Here is a 20,007-nt window from a genome sequence, read left to right as displayed (position 1 = left end):
TTCAAATTAGGGGTGAAAGGTGGTAGTAAGAAAGAAAAAAGGTTCTAGTCTTGGCTTATAGGGAGAGATACTGGTGCACCTGTGTAAAAGAGGCATTGTGGGAGAAAAAGGAATAAAATGGGAGAAAAGGAATAAAATGTGAGTCAGAATCTAGAAGCGGGGATCAACATGAGCTGTCCTTGAAAACGTGAAAATAGCTTGTATTAATTGTCAGTAGTTCCTAAGAATGAGTGATACCGAGTGCTGGAAATGTCACTCAGATTCAGCTCAAAGGTCACCCTTGTGAGTCCTTTCTGAAACTTCCCACCTTCTAAATGAGACTGACCAGTTCGTCTTTTCCATACGTCCCTAGAAGGGACACCCACATCCTTGCACAGATGTGAGACCAAGGCAATTTGCTAAACCCATGTGTTCGCATGTTTATTTGTATATAAAGCCCTATTAGCCAAGTCTGTGCTTTCTGTTTCCAATTACTAGCACAATGCTTGATACACAGATCACATTTATGATCCCTTCTTTCATGGATGATTTGTTAAAGGAAAATAACATGCTCAAATGGTGTCACTTAAGCCAAATCATCAAACCAGGGCTTAATGGCTCAACTAATTACAGTTTCAACCTCCCCCAGAAAGATAAGTTATAACCTGTCAGTCAGGAATTTTCCAATAAGCACCAATGAGGTAGTCTATCACAGGGGTGCTCTCCATCCCCAAAAGGAAGATGCCTTATTCTGCGTAACATTCCTTGGTCTTCCCCTAAGGAAATTGACTTTGCCTGGAACCAACCATTCTTTAGCTATTAACTCCCTGCCCCACCCCTCCTTCCTATGAAAACCTCAGAGCTCCCCTCTACTTGCTGGATGGGATGCTGCCTAATTCATGAATCACTTAATAAAAACAATTAGACCTTCCTATTCACTCAGCTGAGTTTTTGTTCCTTGTCAGACTGAAAGAATGACTGTGTTTATTAACAGGGAGGACAGATGCAAAGAACAAAGATGGCAATGATACTAATGTTGTAAGTAGAACTCAATAGTTGTTGAGCTCTGTGTTCCAGCCACTAGGCTAAGCAGAATTTTAACAAATGTTTAATTTACTTCTCACAATAATCACAATAATCAATGAGGTAGCTACTATTATTCTCCCCATTTCACATCTGAGAAAACTGAGGTCAAGGGTGGTTATAAACGTTGCTTGAGACCATAAGCCCAAGTCTACCTCACTTCAAAGAACATGATCTTACCCAGCATTTGTATATTTTTCATTTTCTTTTTTTTAAAGATTTATTTATTTATTTGAGAAAGAGAGGGGTGGGGGCAGAGGGAAAGAAACTCAAACAGACTCCATGGTGGGCATGGAGCCCGGTGTTGGGCTTGACCTCACAACCCCAAGATCATGACCTGAGCAGAAATCAAGAGCAGAATGCTTAACCAACAGAGCCACCCAGGTGCCCCTATTTTTCGTTTTCAAGAGAATCTAGATCTAAGATGATTTTATTTTTAAAAAAAGTTTGTGGATTCAATGTATTTGTGCTATACTCCAAAGGCTCAATATAATGCAATACTCTGAGGACCAGTATAATTTGAAAAGTTGAAATATGTCTTTAACAAATATAGTAGCTAAGGGTCTATAAACTTGGTGAAAGGGGCATAATGCCACCTGTCCTAGAGGCAATGAAACCTAAGATGAAAATCAGTAAGAGGGGGCAACCCAGACTGTTTAGCTCCAGCACTGACTCATTGTGTGACAAAATCTTATGGATGACTTAATTTATATAAGAATCTCTAAATTGGCCTAGACATGTGGAGTTAGGGGAAGAGAAGACATTTTACTCAACAAACGCATACAGGCTAATTCAAATTATTTGCTAATTTGGCAGATGATTTCATAAACCCCCAAAGAGGGACTCGATCCCTATCCATTCAATGAGACTGAGGGCTCAGAAAATCTAGACAAGTTTCCAAAAAGCAATATCTCACCAATCTCAGACCCCTTCTCAACAGGTTCCTTTACTGCCAACTCTAGAAAAGGGGTTGGCAAATTACAGTGACACAAATCTATCCTGCTGTCTGTTTGTATTCTCTGCAAGCTTAGCATTGTTTTATATTTAACATGGTTAAAACATAAAAATAAAAAAATAATATTTTGTAACAAAATTTGTAGGATATTCAGATTTACATATCTATCAAGAAAGTTTTACTGGAACATAGCCACACGCATTCATTTGTGTACGGTCTACGGCTGCTTCTGTGCCTCAACAGAGTTGAGTAGTTAGAACAGACTGCATGGTCCACAAAGCCTAAAATACTTACTATAGACCAGAAGGCTGACCACTGCTCCAGAATAAAGTTTCACAGGTGCCAAAGAACTCAGTGAAGAACACGTTGCTCACATCATGGATTTGGCCTCTCAGATTTATTGCCTATCTCTGTGGTTCTCAAAGTGTTCCCCCTCCATAGCTGCATGAGCTTAAAGTGAGAAATCATTAGAAATGTAAATTCTCAGACCCTCACCTGGACCTAATGAGTCGGAAACATGGAGGGTAAAGTCCAGCAGTCTGTAGTACAACAAGAAACGTAGGTGATTCTGATACACAGTAAAATCTGAGAATCACTGGTGTAACTCAAGGAACTTGAACATGTGATTCCAAAGTAATTACAAGGAAGGCATTTACTGGTTTTTGTGTTCCCGGCACTGGGCTACACGTTTCACTTCTACTTTAGTATTCCCTACAACCATCTCAAAAGGCTGGGTTTATTAGATTCATTTTATAGAAAAAGGAACTCGAGCTCAGGAAGGTGCAGTAACTTGTTTAGAGTTACTGAATTCAACTTCGAGCTCAGATCTGTCTGCTCTATGCCCCTCTCCACCTGCCCCTCATCTTACTCCGCCCTCTTTCTCATCATGTGTGGGAGAAAGCAGCCCTTTCCATTCTGAGGGGGCTGCCCTGGTTTATCAGCCAGACCTTGGTATTCCCTTAGTGAATACAACACTTTCAATTTCACAGAATATCAACATCAGTCAAGACCACTCTGTACCTTTGATCGATCAAGACAAAAAAAGAGATCACTCTGTCATTATATGTGAGAAGAGGCAAAAATTTAAACTTTGTTTAAACCACAAAAACGACCAAATATTCCCCATCCTATTTACTGTATGCAGCTTGTTTTTTTTTTTTTTAGCAATTACAGCTCTAGCCTCTGTCTAGTCTTTACTACTTAATAGACAAGATTTATTAAGATAATCATAGAATTAGCCTGGCTTCTTGACTTTATTCAATCCAGAGCAAAGCCCCCCTTCCAAAATCATAGTCCTCCAACACAAGCTCAAATACTGTAAGTCCTTTCTCACATCTCATTACCGAGATGTTCCCCCACTCTCCATGGTAAGTGTTCCCCCTCTCTGCAAAGGACAATGAAGCCAAATTATTCAACCACATGTGTGTTCCCGATGACCTTTGCCTGGAGGCCATTGAAATGTACAACTTCTCCACCTTCATCTCCCCTCCCCATTAAGACTCCAGCTCTCTGCTCCTAGCTGGGGTGGGGAACGGGTTCTCAAAGTAAGCAAAACTCAAGAATAATATTCCCCAAACCTATCACTACCAAGCACATTGCCAGATCCAGAGCAGACATTTGATATCTTAAATGGATTAATGGACTTTTAGAACCAAACTAATTACTAACAATGACTTCAGGAAACTGCTTTTTTTTTTTAAATTATATCTCATAGCCTCCAGTTTCTGTCAGTCTTTTGATCCAATGCCACCACCATCTTCTTTCAACCTTCCTTGAAAACTTCCAACTGGATGGGATGGCTCTTCTCTTCAAGTCTTACAAAACCCTTCCTCCCTCTCACCAGACCCTTTTTTGTCTTGGATTAGTTATTCAAGTTTGTATTCTAATCAATTTGAAAACTTTTAAGGACAATAAAATGCCCTTCTGTCCTCTATTTCCCTTCACACAGTAGGTGCTTGATACAGACATGTTCAATTTCACTTGCAAATTCAAGGGTTTTGTTTTGTTTTTTGTTTTGCTTTGTTTTTCCAGTTATAAAACTGAAAGGGCTATGTTCAGCCAAATCAAAGCCCACGTAACCTGGGCTTTTTCAGCTCACTGCTGGATATCTCATTTGGAATTATTTCCCATGGCCATGGGGTTCTAATGAACAGCCCTCGAGATGCCTTCGGTATGTGGGTATCTCTACCTTGCAGTGGGATTTTGATCTGAAATCTCCCTCACAGAAAAAAATAAAAAAATAATAAAATAAAACAATGTAGCCAACTAATCAACAGTTACCAGGCTACCATGGAAACTTGAAAGAGGCACTGGAGGCCCTCAATTATGCAGCCTAAGGAGAAGTGCACAGGCACCATTACTCTATGAGATTAAATGGCACTCACACTGTAATGTTTTGAGTGTCTCCTATATACCAAGCATTGTGGTGGATAGCATGGACAATCACACAATCAAGGAGTGTTAATTCCCTTTGACACTCTCTGTTAAATTCTGCATTGTGAACCATGTCCCTGTGTTGGCATATAGCATTACCTCACCCAGAGCCCTGCATATGGAGACTGCTAAGCACCTGGCTGCCCTATGAAGATGATAAACTTCTCTTTATCCATAAAAATCCAGCCTAAAAGTCAACTCTTCCAGGGAGTCATCTCTGATCACTTCTAGCTCTTCCATTTGCACTTAATTATTTTTCATTCTTCTATATCTTGGACTTACTTATACTGATCTATCTACCATAATGTATTGCCTTTCCATTGTTTGTATTTCCCATCTACTTATACAAACGAGAGTTCTGTGAGGTCAGAGACTATCTTTAATTCATCTTTGTATTCTGGGCCTAGCAGAGTGCCTGGCATATTGTAGACAAGGGAGAAATATTTTTAAATGCAAGCCACTGTTGAAACACAAATGGCAAACTGATGCTCATTATTGATGGGTGTGTGGCAGTGCATTATACCCCTCTCTATACGACGCTTTGTGTGATTTTCCAAAATAAAAGATTCAGAGTAATTGAAGACCTTGCAAGATGTCAATATACCTATCAGAACTGTTAAGTTCCCACCATAAATAGTGTTATCATATCTATAACTACAACCTCTGTGTGCTTCCCTCTTCTTTTTTTTTCTCTCAAGAAAGATACTTAAAACCTAACAATGTTACCCTAAAATAAAATACAATCATGCTGTTTCAGAACAAGTGCAGCCCAAGGATATTAGAGCAAACATGAATTTCTGGAAAAGCTAGAAATTGACAGCTCACTTTAAGTATTTTATCGAGAAGGGCGATCTATAGATTTTTGCCCTGTTGTCTGTCACCTGAACTGTTCCAAGAGCATAACTAGTATCTCTGCTTCCATAATTTTACTACAGAATTCATCTTCACCTTCTCCCAGACTGACCCCCCTAAAACAGTGGTCTGTCACATTGCTCCTTTGTTTCCCCATATGGAAGACTTTGAATCGATGGTTCTTCACTGGTTGAAGAATAAGTAGACACTCTTAGCATTGAATTTCAAGCCACCTCTTCAGCTAAATCTCTTATTTCAACTTTCTGACACCCTTGTGTGCAAGAACCACTACCCTTATGCATGAAAGCTACCTCCTGTCAGTGCTTAGGGACACAACTCAAGCTCTTTGCTTAGCCTGAAATGTTCTTCTTCCTTTATCCAACTTGGGAAGTCTTTCTCACATTGCAAAGTGCTGTATAACCGTTACCTTCTGTGAAGCCTTAAGATCTTTCCAGAATGCACCACTCCATCTATGCTTCTGCAGGCCATTTCCCTCCTTTGCCCAGCACTTACAGTCTTCTGTCTTGTTGGTAATTAGTTTCCTTTCCTAAAATGTAAGTGCATTGAAGGTACATTCCTTTAATGTTCATCTTGCACACCTCTCTACTGTCTCAGCCTAACAGAGAATCCTGCACACGTTTAGAATTCAATAAGACATATATTATATGCTAATCTATGAAATAATAAGATCCATTTTCTGAGTGTTCTTCCTTGTTCTCCTTATTAATGAGTGGATATGTGTAAAACCTCAAATCATCATCTTAAAATCCCATTAGTCTTTTGAATCCTCTTTACAAATTGCTTTTGTTTCCTAAACCTTGAATTTCAACTGAAAGAGAATTATATTTTTAAAATGAGGTTTTATCAAAACCAGAATCTAATTTAGGTGGTAATAGAAATGCTTCTCTTTATTCTTTTCTACGCATGGCTAATTTTCACTAGCCATTGTCGATGATAATACTGCGGCAACATTGCCTTATCCCAACACTACTATGGACCCTTCCATTCAAATAGACTCAGAATCACCTTCTAAGTAAACTGATGCATAGTCAGACTAGAGAAAATACTCCATAGTTGTACCAGTGAGGAATCATTACCCCTGAGGAGAGTGTAAAAGTTCAATGTGGCCTAAAAGAAGCTCGTGGTTCTGGTTTGGGCCTCATCTTCATTTCTCCACCAAAAAGAACAGTTAATTCCCTGGTCTTATCCTGGGCTGTATTTTCTAGTGCAGTCAGTGAAAAGTTTGGCAATCTACATTGGGATAGCTTTTTGGGACTCTTTATCATTTGTAGGTAGAAAGGATGAGGGATAATCTAATATTTTGTGCCTTGCCCTGTATTTTGCGACTTTTTCTTATTCCTCCACTTGGCTGGTGGTCAAACAGACTAAATTCTATTTCTGCTTGGATACTGCCACAGCCTGAGAAAACACAGACAGGAGGCTTATACCAGAGTTCTCATGGTCTTATTGGGTCTCGCTGTTGGGTTCTACCTGGAATAGGCATTTACTGTCATTGAGTATACATCACAGATGGTCAAAATGCAGAATACCTCAAAGTGCTTCGAGGTAAAGAAGCTCAGGAGACCAGCTGGCTTCCTTTTGTTCTAATCCTGCCTCCAAACTATGATACACTCAGTTGTCTGATTTAGCTCACTTACATGAAATGCTTGGGTCCCACACTTGGGTTGGTGTCAATTGTGTGACTGTTGTGTAATCTTTCTTATGGGTGTATTTCCCACAGATATCTCTCAGGGTGTTAGTAAATAGTTCAGGGCAAGATTTCAGAATACAGGACATTTCTCACATATGTTTTCATTGACTCTCTTTTCCAATTAGGGAAGAGAAATAAGTAAATTTATAGCATAGTAGGAAAAGAACTATATACTGCCTTGTAGTCCTTGGTTTTTGTCCTGTCTCTTCTCCAGTTAGTTTTGCCTTCTGGTAAATCAGTTAATCTCTCTGGATTGTAGCTGTCTCCTACGTAAAAAGAAAGACTTGATCTCGACCAGCATTTGCTAATATGTACTTCAGAACAAAAAAGAATTGACTTGTCAAGTAAAATGGGTTATACCTCATATATGGTGGTAACCTCATCTTTGATTTCGAGCATGATTGAGCCTTTTATATTGAACCCAAATTTTCCCCAGCTTATTGGACATTTTACATAATAGCTAAAAATGTGTAGGTACCTCATCTATGTGTGTGTGTGTGTGTGTGTGTGTGTGTGTGTGTGCAGAAATATAGAATCATTTATGGATATGGCTATCCATCCCGAGAAAGAGATTTCAGATGAGGGGAAAAATCTGTGATTCCAGTTAAGGCAGTCAGGCTCACAATTCTACTTTTCATATTGGTGGAACTCAAATTTGAAGTTTTCATCTGAAAACCGTCAACTTTAAGTGACATAAGACAGAAGTTAAAGAATAAAAGGTGAGTCATTGGCGGGGGTCTTAAACCTGGGGCCTCTGACTTTAAATGTGTACATTATCAACATGGGCAATGAAAGAACTGGGTGCTATCTCATAGCACTGTGAAGGTTGACTTCCTCAATACCCCCGTGGCTGTTTACCTTTAGCGAATGCTTTACCCGGCTATGAAACCAAGCCCTCTAGAGTATTATGCCTTAAATTTGGGGGCTACGGCTCAGCCAAGTCCAGACAACAAAAACTAATATGGTGACAAAATTTCACAGAAGGCAACCCTATTCCCAGCACAGAAACTGAAATGATCTCATCTGCATTTTATTACCATACCAACATTAATACACTGAGGCAGAATCTTGAAACAATGCAAGGTTGTTGTGCAGCACTTGGAGAAGTTTGCTGATGCATTGCTTTCTTTCCAGGGGTTAAATAAAATCACTGTGTAATATGAGAAAGGGAAGAAACTAATTTTTGAGGTTTTATTTAATCCCATTACATTATTCTCTTGTGCGCCTAAGCAGAGCTTTTCACAGAGTGAGAACATTTACAAGAAGATAATGAAAATTACATGGAACTTATTATGTTCTTATAGTGGTCTAAATACTTAGAACCTAACAAACTTACTTTGTTAAAAAGAAAAAAAAAAAAGACTTCCTGGAGAAAAGATACATTGACCATTATAACATAGTAACAGAAACAACCTGTGTACCGGATGTAGTTTGGGATGATGTCATTTTAGCTATCAGGTCTCAGCTCCTGTAGTTAGAAAGATGAGAAGCACGGGCAGGTTTAAATATTTCCATCACCTTCCAACATTACACACAACGTGAGAAGTGAACAGTCATAAAAAATTCCACAATAAAAGATCCTGCCCTTATCTAGAGAGAATATTAGCAAGTGTCTTAGGAACTCCGTTCTTTTGCTTGAGAAGAAAGGAGAGCTTAGACGTAGTATTGACCTCTGACGCTGAGGTTTAAATGAATCAAACTATGTTATTTCAGTAGAAAAATTATTTCGTGAAAAAATAAACGCGCATATATATGGTATGTATGTCTCTATATTCACACACACATATCTATTCAAATTGTTAAAGCAAAGTTAATCAACTTTTTGTACCCCCATCTTTGAATAATAAAATTGATCTGAGTAGTAAAATTTATATTAGATGGATAAAATATTTGTTGATAGCAACAGTGACGTCCTGTGCATATGGGTTCCCACTCACAAGACAGATGAGCAAAGTGGCTCATTGGGAAATGCAAATGAAACTTTCGCAAATTAAGTGTTCAAAGCACATTTTTGCTAAGCACCCATTAACTCAATTTTAACCGAAAAGCTTACCTATTTTATATCATAATCAACAACCCAGCTCCACCCCCGCACCTCCTAACTAATGAGGCACACACAGATATTTCCCTCACAAATCAGGGTACTCCTCCAGAGAACAAAATTCCTGATGACATTAAGGCGTGGTAGCCATCAAGAACTTGACAACCAAAAAACAACCTGTATTACCACCCTGTGGTCGAGAGTCCTAACTTCACACCTTGGAAATATATTTAACCCACCATATCACCCTACACTCAAGAGCTTTCAAATAGAAAGATAGCGGGTACAGTATCCCTTCCCTCCCAATGTCGAATATCTGGGTAAACAGACATGAACTGTCCAGTGCTAGGCTGCTCCATGTCAAGCATGCATATTTTAAAACTTTTACTTTGGTATTATGCCTCCTCAACTTCTGCAGCGTCTGTATCCAGTTCGAACCAGACCTGACCAACCGCACAGAGTGGGAGCGACCACTTTACCTTCGGAAAAATCAATCAGTCCCAGCAAATGAAGCAGCTTCAGAGATGCACATATAATCACAACAATACCCACTGTTTGCAGTCCTTCCGACTCCCACTCGAGAGTCAACATCTTTCAAGCTGGCAGAGCATCCCAGCCTCCGGACCCCTTTGGAGCGGAGGGAGTTAATTAGAGAATCCGAGCAATCTCTGGCTTGGAACAAAGACTCGCGAGGGGGAAAAGTGAGCAGCTCCTCGCAGACAGACGCACCGGGCGGAGCAGCGGCCCCCCGGGGTGAGGACGGACCTGGGCTGGAGTCCAGCCTCTCATGCTGATGCTGGCATTTCCTAGCGGGGGTCCCCCAACCACAGCGCGCCTGCCTCGGGGCTCTGCGCTGCCGCCAGCGGGTCCTTGCACTTAGAGCTGTGAGGGGAGCATCTGTTGGAGAGCGGGAGACTTTGCCGTGTCCGTGGAGAGGAGGGGCACTCCCAGGAAACTTGCCCTGGAGAGCGCGGCCGGCGCTCCAGGCGCTGAGGACGCGGCGCGGGCTGAGCAGGCTGGCTGCGCGCTAGTTTGCTGCCTGGGAAGCCGGCGAATGCCCCCTTCCTGCCGAAGCAGCAGCTCTCTCCTTGCAGAGCTCGAGCCGCCAGACAGCTCAGCACCACCTCCCCTCTGGAAGCTAGGACAAAATCGGCTGCCCTGGCTGCTGCCTAGAGCCCCTTTGAGAAAGCTCCCGTGGAAGCCCGTGGGTAATTTTTTCTAAGCAGAAAAGTGCAGCAGCAAGAGAACCACGATTCAGTTGCTTTTGTCACCAGGAGCATCCAAGCTGCCTCCCACCTGCCACTCCACTGGGGCTGTCTGGTCCCCGCTGACACAATGAGAGCAATGATTAAGAAGATTGATTTGGTCCTTCTATTTTACAAACAGGAATGGATGGAGAGTGGGGGCAGAGCAGAACCTTGTAAGAACACTGATGTTCAGTAACTGTCCCCTGGAGGGGGCGGGGATCCTCCTTTCAACTCTCGCTTCAGCCTATCTCAAAGCCTAGTTGCACAAACTTCCCCAATGATAAAAATCACCCAAGGTGCCTGTTAAAAATGCTCTCTTGTGGAGAGTCTGAGTCAGAGGATTCCAGAGTTTGTGTTCCTAAACAAGAAGCTAGATGGTTCTCTTATCAGGGAAGCACGGGTCATGATGTCCTGAAGGATGCCATGGCTTGTTCTATTCCAAACCACATCAAACATCCCAGCCAGCTTTGTGGGAATGGTGGTGGACTCTGGGCTCTGCCAGGACCACATTGGCTTAATCACCCTGTGGGTTTTCTCCACTCTCCTGAAGCCCAGCCCCAGCCCCCAGAACTCACTATAAAAATCAGAGTTTATGAATAATATCTTGGACCATGGGGGGTATTTCCTGGTTCTGTGACTTTCTTGCTGTGTGATTTTCTGCAAGACACTTAGCCTCTCTGAAAACAGGTCCTTTTCTGCGAAGTTGAGATTATAATACTTTGTTTAAAGTTCTCTATTTACTGGGAATTGTGGGAATTAAGTGTGGTTGGAAAAATGGCTAACATTTACTGAGCATTTAGTATGTGCTGATCAATAGTATAGGGATTTATCAACAGTGAACTCATCCCCCCAACTCTGTGCGGTGGGTATTAGAATCATCTTCATTTTATAGGCAAAGAAACTGAAGCATAAAATGGTTAACTTGTCAAAGCTGTGGTGGGCACAGTGCTTGGTTGGCAATAGGCATTCATTCATGCATTCATTCGGTTATTTCTTAACATTTATTAACCTTTTATGATGAGCTCTGAGCAGTACTCGAATGATAAAGTCTAATGCTATCCTGTGGGGACATACCGTATAATAAAGGAGGCGGGCATGATAAATGCACTAGCACTTGAAGAGATCTCTTTACGACGTACAGTGGGGGCACAAGAATGAAAAGTGAAAAGCCAACGCCGCCCGGGGAAAGATGAGTGGTGGTAACAGGAAGGAAACTTTACAGAGGAGGTAATCATTGAAAATGGTAGCTTTCATCATTATTAGAAGTTATAAATAAGACGAAAACAGAGAGACAAACCATAAGAGACTCTTAACTCTAGGGAACAAACTGAGGGTTGCTGGAGGGGAGGTGGGCAGGGGGTGGGGATGGGGTAACTGGGTGATGGCCATAAAGGAGGGCATGTGATATAACGAACACTGGGTATTATATAAGACCGATGAATCACTGAACTCTACCTCTGAAACTAATAATGTAGTATATACTAATCAAATTGAATTTAAATAAATACAAAATAAATTTAAAAAGTTATCTATTATACACAGGCTTTGGGGTACACAGACTTGGGTTGAATCCTGGTTCTGTCGCTTGCTTGCTGTGCGACCTTGGGGAAACCACTCCATCTCTGAGCATCAGTTTTCTAAGTTCAAGATGGGAGTGCGACTGCCCACGTCTCGTCATTACTGTGAGAGTTGACTGTGGAGAGCTGAGCCCAGTGCCTGCTTGGCAGGTGGCAGGTGTGGGATTACCACAGCTGGGCCAACTCCTTAGAGGCTCTGCTGGGTCTAGTTGGATGAAAGGACTTTGCTCTTCCCTGGTCCTATCACCCTCTTTGCTCCTAGGTCGAGTTTCAGTCCTTCCCCCATGAAGACTTCCTGACCTACCAGGCTATTTTTCTCCCCTGGGCACCAGGAATACACTTGGGCCACCAAGTTAGCTTTTATGACAGTGTTTTTCATTATATGTTTATGAGAAATAGCTACCTGCCCAACCACCAATCTATCTAAACATGCTATCTAAACATGCTATTTTCAGTTTGTCAGCAAGTCAGTGCATGGGAAGTAGTTCTTGGAAGTTGATGGGTAAAGAAATGTTTTAAGTAACCATTCTCTGAAATTCCTGACAACATTTGATGAGAGGACATCAAACTTTTTTTTTAAAGTTACAGAAATTAATTAGGTCAAGTTAACTGTAACTGTCTCTTTTAATCCTATATGATTTCATATTAAAGTTAAAACAAAACAAAACTAAGGTACAGAGAAGTGAAGTGAGTTGACCAATGTCACACAGCTAGAAAGCTATAGATGCAGAATTTATTTTTTATTTTTTAAAGATTTTTATTTATTTTGAGACAGAGAGAGAGAGAATGAGCAGTTGGGGGGGAGGGGCATAGGGAGAGGAAGAAGCAGGGAGCCCAATGCAGGGCTCCATCTCAGGACCCCGGGATCATGACCTGAGTCAAAAGCAGACACTTAACCAACTGAGCCACCCAGGCACCCCTAGATGCTGAATTTAAACATTGCTTTGTCTGATTACCAAATTAATTATTCTCCCTTAATTACCAAATTCATTATTCTCCCTTTATACCCCTCAGCAGATTTCAGCAAATAGTCATCAATTGATCTCTTGATTTATACACTTAAGCAAAGAATTTTTAAATTGTCGCATCTCATTTTCCAGGAAAGAAATCCCCACCATGTTTGAAATTCACAGAAAGACCCAGGGATATAATTTTGTTGATCCCACACAGGACTTCACTTCAGGACAATGGCATTTCTAATGTAAGATCCATGAGCTGAGAGTCTTGGCAGCCCAGCCAATACCTATCTGTACTAGCTACATTTACTTACTAAGCTCTTCCTGTTAACTCCAGCTACAGGATCTTCTGGCTTTCAAGAATGCCAGGGGCTTTTCCACATACACCCCTCATGGCAGGATTTTGTAAGCTAATAGAGCCATCCATGACTTTCATGCATCATCTGACCAGTCTAGGGAAATGGGGGACACTTGGGGAAGAGTGTTTTTCTAAGGCCATCTTGGGAAAGAACAGTTGGCTATATATTATTAAAAAAATAATTCCAGGTGATGGCTCTATCATTTTTTTACAGTAGCTTGTTAGCCCTGACCTAGTTTGTTATATTAAAATATGTCGTGTCTTTCTCTCATTATTCTCAGGTTCACCCTTTTCTTTATATTATAATGGATGTCCAGCAAAGGTCTGTCTTCCATCCCAAAAGAAAAGAATGCCAAAAGAATAAACTAACATCTCTTACTCACTTGCTCTAAGCCAGGCACTTGTACTTTACATGTATAAATTCATTTAATATTACCGTAAACTAATGAGAGAAGTGTTATTATCCTTGTTGCAATAAATAAATAAATAAATAAATAAATAAATAAATAAATAAAACCAAGGGTCATTGAGATTATTTTTACAAAGTTATATTCAATAAAGGGCACAACCATGATTTATATCTAATTTATTCCATTATGGTGACTAACAGTTATGTAGAAGGTATGTGTCAGGCACTATTCTAAAGTCTTCACACCTATTAACTAATTTAATTCTTTTGTAATTCTATGAGATCTATATTATTTCTCTGGTTTCAAGGAGAAAGTTCAACTTTAAAAGATTAAGTGATTGGCCTGAGGTCTTATAGATAGGACTTGGCAGAGTTGGGATTTGAACTTGGGTATCCTGGCTGACAGATTTCGCAAACAGTGTCATTCACCACTGCACTCTTGGGCCTCCCTGTATGTTGGCGAATGGTTCTTTAACTGGATCTCTGCTAAGGGGTTGTGAAGGGAAAATATTGCCAGAAACTCTTGGGCAAGTAAAAAATGGACTCCAAAGAGGCATACCCAAGCCAGTGGCCCAGTCTGAGAAAAGGAGAGAGAGGGTCAGTGAACAGACTTTCAATTTCCTTGCACTGACCCATTGTATTACTTTAAACAATCTCAAAAGGGATGATTTGCCTGAAACATGAAATTAATCATTTCCCCCTCTTTGTTTTAGCTTCAGTTTGGGGCACCTGGGTGGCTCAGTCATTAAGCATCTGCCTTCAGCTCAGGGAGTGACCCCAGGGTCCTGGGATCAAGCCCCGCATCGGGCTCCCTGCTCCACTGGGAGCCTGCTTCTTCCTCTCCCACTCCCCCTGCTTGTGTTCCCTCTCTCGCTGGCTGTCTCTCTCTCTCTGTCAAATGAATAAATAAAATCTTAAAAAAAAAAATGTTCCTCACCCTATTGACGTCATACAAATACCAGTATAAACCTAGTGAGGTTGAGAAAAAATGTTTAAGTTAGATAGATTTATCTATTGTCTCTCCAAAAATATAAATAGAATGGCAATGCATATAGGAACTAGTTAAGTCAAATTTAAATTAAAGATTATTCGTTTATATTTGTATAAACGTTTAGAGATCATTTAGAGTTCAAATAACCCAATCTTTTTATTTTAAGGAGGCTTAAAAGTGAGGTGCAGAGAGCAGAACTAACTTGTTCATGGTCAAAAACCTTGGAAAGTGGACAAAATGGGCTTGACTCACCTAGCTCGTCATGATCCCTGAATTGTTAACTACAGGAGAAATTGGGATGATCCACTGAGAAGTGAGAAAGAAATTAAGTTCTAAGAGAAAAATTTTCTGCTCTTAGTTAATAGGAGGTAAGAGAAGCAAGACCTCCATGTGGTTGGCATTACCTAGAAGGTTCTACTGAAGAGAGAAACCTAATCTAGGTTTTTGAAAATAAGCAAAGAGAGGAGGACTGACTTTCCGGGAATGGAAGCGGCACCCACTAGGATAGAAGTCATGATGGTGGCATAGCTGGATTGAGGCCTCTGAAGCAGGGAAGAAAACTGAGACTGGAAAATTGTTGTAAAAGGCCTCTTAACATCTGAATAGAGCAAGGAATGAGGACAAGGTTGGTGTGTGGCACTTAGTATCTCTTCTAATTTTAAGATTTTCTCACCAAAATGATGAAAGCTATTCACCCCCAGCGCCTTCTGTTCTATCTCCACCCCAAAGTATTTCACATCCCTCTGTCTTGGGGTTTCTCAATTACTTGGAAAGATCCCTAAATGTTCTCCAGCTAAACTTTCCACTCAAACATGCTAGGACTCACGCTGTTTCACTTAGCTGCAGGGCTCATTCTGAAAGGTTCCTAAATGCGTCTGGAATGGATTTCTTTAAAATATATATATGTTGTCCATTAAACAATTAAGCATCCAACCCTCTGGCTTGAGTGCCTATTGAATCCATAAGCGGGAGGGAAAACCTCCACTTGAAAAAGCTTCCAGCAATATGGCACTAATATATCTTGGGAATAGTTCTCATGTATCTTGTGATCAAAGCGTATGCAACATATAATCTTCATATAAACAAATTAGCAGATTATTTGGAAATTTAACTGGGAAACGTTCCTAAGAATATAATCTTTCCCTGTGATTTATGATTTTTTTGCCTGCTCTGATTTCCTTCTCCTGGGCTTTCTGGACTAAAGTGAGTGGGCTCCTGGGTTCACCCATTTAATCCAGCATATGACTTTGGCTGTCATGTCACAATTCTTTTTCTGTTCTCTCTCTATAAACAGTCTTTGCCATATACCACTATAATGGGCTGGCTTTAGGGCAGTGATTTTCATGGATAATAATAATAATAATTACCCTTTGCTGTATCATGTTATAATTAAGATTATATTATTAATCCCCTACCGTGTAACAGCATACTGTGCACATTACATGGACTATCTCATTGAATCATCACAACACCTCAATAGGATAGGTAATATCATTAATCCAATGTTACAGATGAGGATGCTGGAATGCCAAAACTTAAGTAACTTGCCCAAGATTATGACAAAAATCAGAATATGCCATTCCAAAATATGCCACTTTGGCATAATGATTATGTAGAGCTGAAGGCATTTGAGAATCACCAAATGCAAGAAGAGTTCTCAGTCCTCCTCTTATCTACCTAACTGTGGCATAGATTTCCCTTTGTGAAGCTGCCCACCTCTTCTCCTGTGCCAGAAATCAGCGAGCAACTCTTAATCACTGGAGATGGAGAGTGGGCACTAAGATGAGTCTGCATAAACGAGCCTAAATAAAAGAAGTCTATCTTCTATTAGTTTCCCTCATATATTTCCTCATCACTTCCCTACAATTTATCATCCCTTGAAGCTCAAACTCCCTTTCTTTTGTTAAAATGGCACATAAGCCCTGGAGTCTAATTGCTTACTTGTATGAGTTTCACTTCTTTTCTGTGAACTTCAATATATATAAAATAAAAATTGTATGCCTTTCCTTCTGTTAATCTGTCTTTTGTTAATCTAATTTGCAGGCCCCCAGAAACTGAACCTAAGAGGGCAGAGGAAATGTTTTTCCTCCCTGATAATTACATGCTAGAAGTCAAGGAGCTGGGATTTAATCTCAGGAAGTTCTTACATCCATGTGATATCATTTGTAAAGATCACTACTTTTGTTTTATCATGGCCCTGTGAAACAAAAAGAAACAAGATTTAAAATGCAAATGGCTTCCAGAAAGGTAACATGTGGTGTGGCCCTTACCTCATGTTGAAATGTAACTGTTTAGCATCAGGTTCTTTCCTGGAAACAAGATCAAGAGAGCAAAGAAAGGAGAAACAAGAGGAGGGAAGGGACTCCGGAGATAAGGAGAGGAGGGAAGAGTTGAAGGGAGGAGAGAAGAGAGGAAGAAAATGAAGAGGGAATCATGAGGGAAGAGGCAGGCAATCCTCCATGCCAGCCTCTGTGACAGAGTCAAGAACACACAGCTGAATGTACCTTGTTTTCTACTTGTGAGGTTCTCAGACTTCCAGGCAGATAAGATTTAAATCAGAATAAAACAGGCTATAGGAAAGGTTTGGGCAAGGGGTTATTTCTCCCTGAATTCGTCCCACCTGCCTGGTCTGTCAAGCTCTGGAGCTCTTATCAGTGCAGACGATCTCTTTAGCTCCACTTTCTCAGCCATAGCCTGGAAATTGGGCAGGTGGCTTTAAAAGCATGGGTAGCGGCATCTCCATGGGTATGGCTCTAGCCACAGCTAGGCCGCGAGGCCTTCAATGTTGTTCGTAGCCCTGCGATGCCTCCCTATTCACTTGCAGCAGGGCCCGCTGGCCTAGACTGATCACTTCAGCAGCTTGGTTCTCTCTGTTCTTGGGTGTGAGACTCCCACAGCCGGACTGGCATGTTCAGTGAGTTGCACTGGCTCATTCCCTGTCCTGCAGCACTTTGGGAAAGAAAGCCCAACAGGTTTGGACTGGAATGCATTTCAAATCGCCAGGGACACTGAATGACACTCTCACACATGTTTTGTTGTATAAAGAGTTGTAGGGATATCTGGAAAGAACATTTGTAGTAGTCTCAATGTCCTTCTCTGAGAGCACTTCTAAATCCCTTTTGTTCATTTGCTAGCTCATTCATTCTCTCATTCACATGTGCACGTGTGTACACACACACACACACACACACACACACACACACACACACTCTGAGATTACCACTGAGATCTTTTCTATCACCGGTGAAGTCAGAACAAGGGAGGCCCCAGTGAATACGGAAGTCCCTTTTACCCTGAACTTAACGTGTGCACATTCCTCCTGGGGGTGAATAAACACACAGTAAACGTTCAGTGAACGCCTACACAGTAAATGTTTAGGACGTAGGGTGTGGGTCATGGTAGGCATTTGTTCTCTAAATGCTAGTTCTCTGAAGTGACTGGCCCAGGTTTCACAATTAGGATTCATAGTCAAGTCTTTGGGCCCTCAGTCCAATGTTCTTTCCACTATAACAGGGAGTGAAGACCTCTACATAATAGCTAAGAGAGAGGCAAGGAGGGACCAGGCACTATAGAAGAGAGAGGTTTCTTCTAGTGTGAACAGAAAAATGCACAAGAAAGAGAAGACGTGGTGAATTAGGCACAAAGTCCAAGCCTAATATTGCATATGTCCAGCTCCTGCTCACGAGTGCTAGCCATTGCTAGTGCTCCCAAGTCACACATCAAGACTTGCTTCCAGCACCCATGACCCACTAGCAGCCAGTGAAGTGGGGGCTGCATCTGAGTGAATCTTTTTGGTGAAAGAGACTAAACGTCATTTGGAAAAGAAAGAGAGGCAAAGGAAAAATGTTCTCCCTACCCCAGCTCCAAAATCAGAGGCTTGGAGAATGGAAAGGGCATCATTCCTCTTCTGAGAATTATATATTTCCCAGAACTTACAGTCAGTCAGTGTTGTAGTTCATCTCTGCTGGAGATTGCTTGTTTCCTATTATTACACTTGTATTATTGCAATGCTGAAATCAGTTTGCATTAGTTTCCTATTGCTGCTGTAACCAATTACCACAAAGTCAATGGCTTAAAACAACACAAATTTACTATCTTCCAGCTCTGAAGGTTAGAAGTCTGAAATGGGTCTCCTTTGGCTAAAATCAAGATGTTGGCAGGGCTGTATTCCTTTAAAAGTCTTTAGGAAAGAAACTGTTGCCACCCTTTGCCAGATTCTGGAGGCTGCCTGTACCCCTTGGCTATGGTTATCACCGTCTTCAACGCTGCAACGGCCAGCTGAGTCTTTCTCTGGCAGTATCATTCTGAACTTAACTCTTCTGCTTATCTTGTGATTACATCAGCCCTGCCTGGATTATCCAGGATACTCTTCCTATTTTCAGGTCAGCTGAATAGCAACCTTAACACCATCTGCAACTTTAATTACCTTTTCCATGTAACTAGCATATTCATGGGTCCTGGGGATTAGGATGTAGACATCCTTGGAGGGCCATTATTGTGTCTACCATACAGTTAAAATATATGAATAACCTTTAATAGGAAACACTGCTTTAAATAGGAAAAGAAAGCTAACCCCTAAACTAAACCCCCGAATTTAGAATCTACTTCATCAGGAGCAAGTCACTTGAGATATGTGTGTGTATGTGTGTGTGTGTGTGTGTGTGTTTAATGTACAGAAGGAGAACGTTCTCTTTCAGAAGGAAAGGGCAACTTTAATTAGCATTCCCAGCTCTGAACTTCCAATTTTCACTAAGAAAGTACTTTGAAGAAAGTACATTTCAAAATACTAAAAAGGAACACCAAACAATTTAGAAGACATAAGCTAATGATCAGACCAAGGGACACTCTACTTTCATTTTAGTGGTCAGAAGCAATTTGATGCAGAGCACGTGTTTCCTGTAAGCCCTGGACTAACCAAGGAATTGCAGGAGATAGAACATCAGAAAAGAAAGAACAGGGATAATGTTCCTTCTTTACAACCCTTCCAGGAGGATCACAAAAGATAATGGAGGAGGAGGTGCTTCGCAAGTGGTGGAAGGGCACTCAGGGGTAATGCTTTAATTAACTGGCCCAGACGCCCTATGACGGATTAGACTAGAAATGAACCCAAATCTTCGGCTACCGAGGTATTCATTTCACTTCAAGTTGTCAATCCTCTGGACACAAACAAGTCACAGACCATGATTTTCAGAAAGACTGTTCACTCTGATAACAAAACTATGACAAATAAGGAGTTTCTTCCTTTGAAGATCCGTATGATGCTTTCTCCTCAAAACACTGCATTTAAAAATGGGCTGGATCTTACACACGTGCGTTGAAATCACCTCTCACACTTCCCAATCATCTACATCAATCCAGGATTTTGTTGTAATTTTATGTAGATTTGTACTTTGGTACACTTTGTCTCACTCCGTG

The 20,007-nt window shown here is 41.0% G+C and overlaps 1 protein-coding gene across 2 annotated transcripts in view; it reads right to left on the bottom strand.

Annotated features, from left to right (window-relative positions):
• Window positions 1-20,007, bottom strand: part of KCNIP4 (potassium voltage-gated channel interacting protein 4) — a 524,684-nt gene that overhangs the window by 217,180 nt on the left and 287,497 nt on the right. The window contains exon 1 of one of the 2 annotated variants that reach the window (XM_040625201.1): window positions 9,534-9,645. The exons of the other annotated variant lie outside the window; for it this stretch is intronic. Coding sequence (XP_040481135.1) covers window positions 9,534-9,645 — 112 coding nt within the window. Of the gene's footprint in view, window positions 1-9,533; window positions 9,646-20,007 lie in introns of those variants that run through there. 2 annotated transcript variants of the gene reach the window in all.

The sequence above is a fragment of the Ursus maritimus genome, unplaced genomic scaffold (assembly GCF_017311325.1).
Source record: "Ursus maritimus isolate PB19 unplaced genomic scaffold, ASM1731132v1 scaffold_8, whole genome shotgun sequence".
NCBI lineage: Eukaryota > Metazoa > Chordata > Mammalia > Carnivora > Ursidae > Ursus > Ursus maritimus.
The sequence above is the reverse complement of the archived record's forward strand: the minus strand, read 5'-3'. Positions and strand labels throughout refer to the sequence as shown.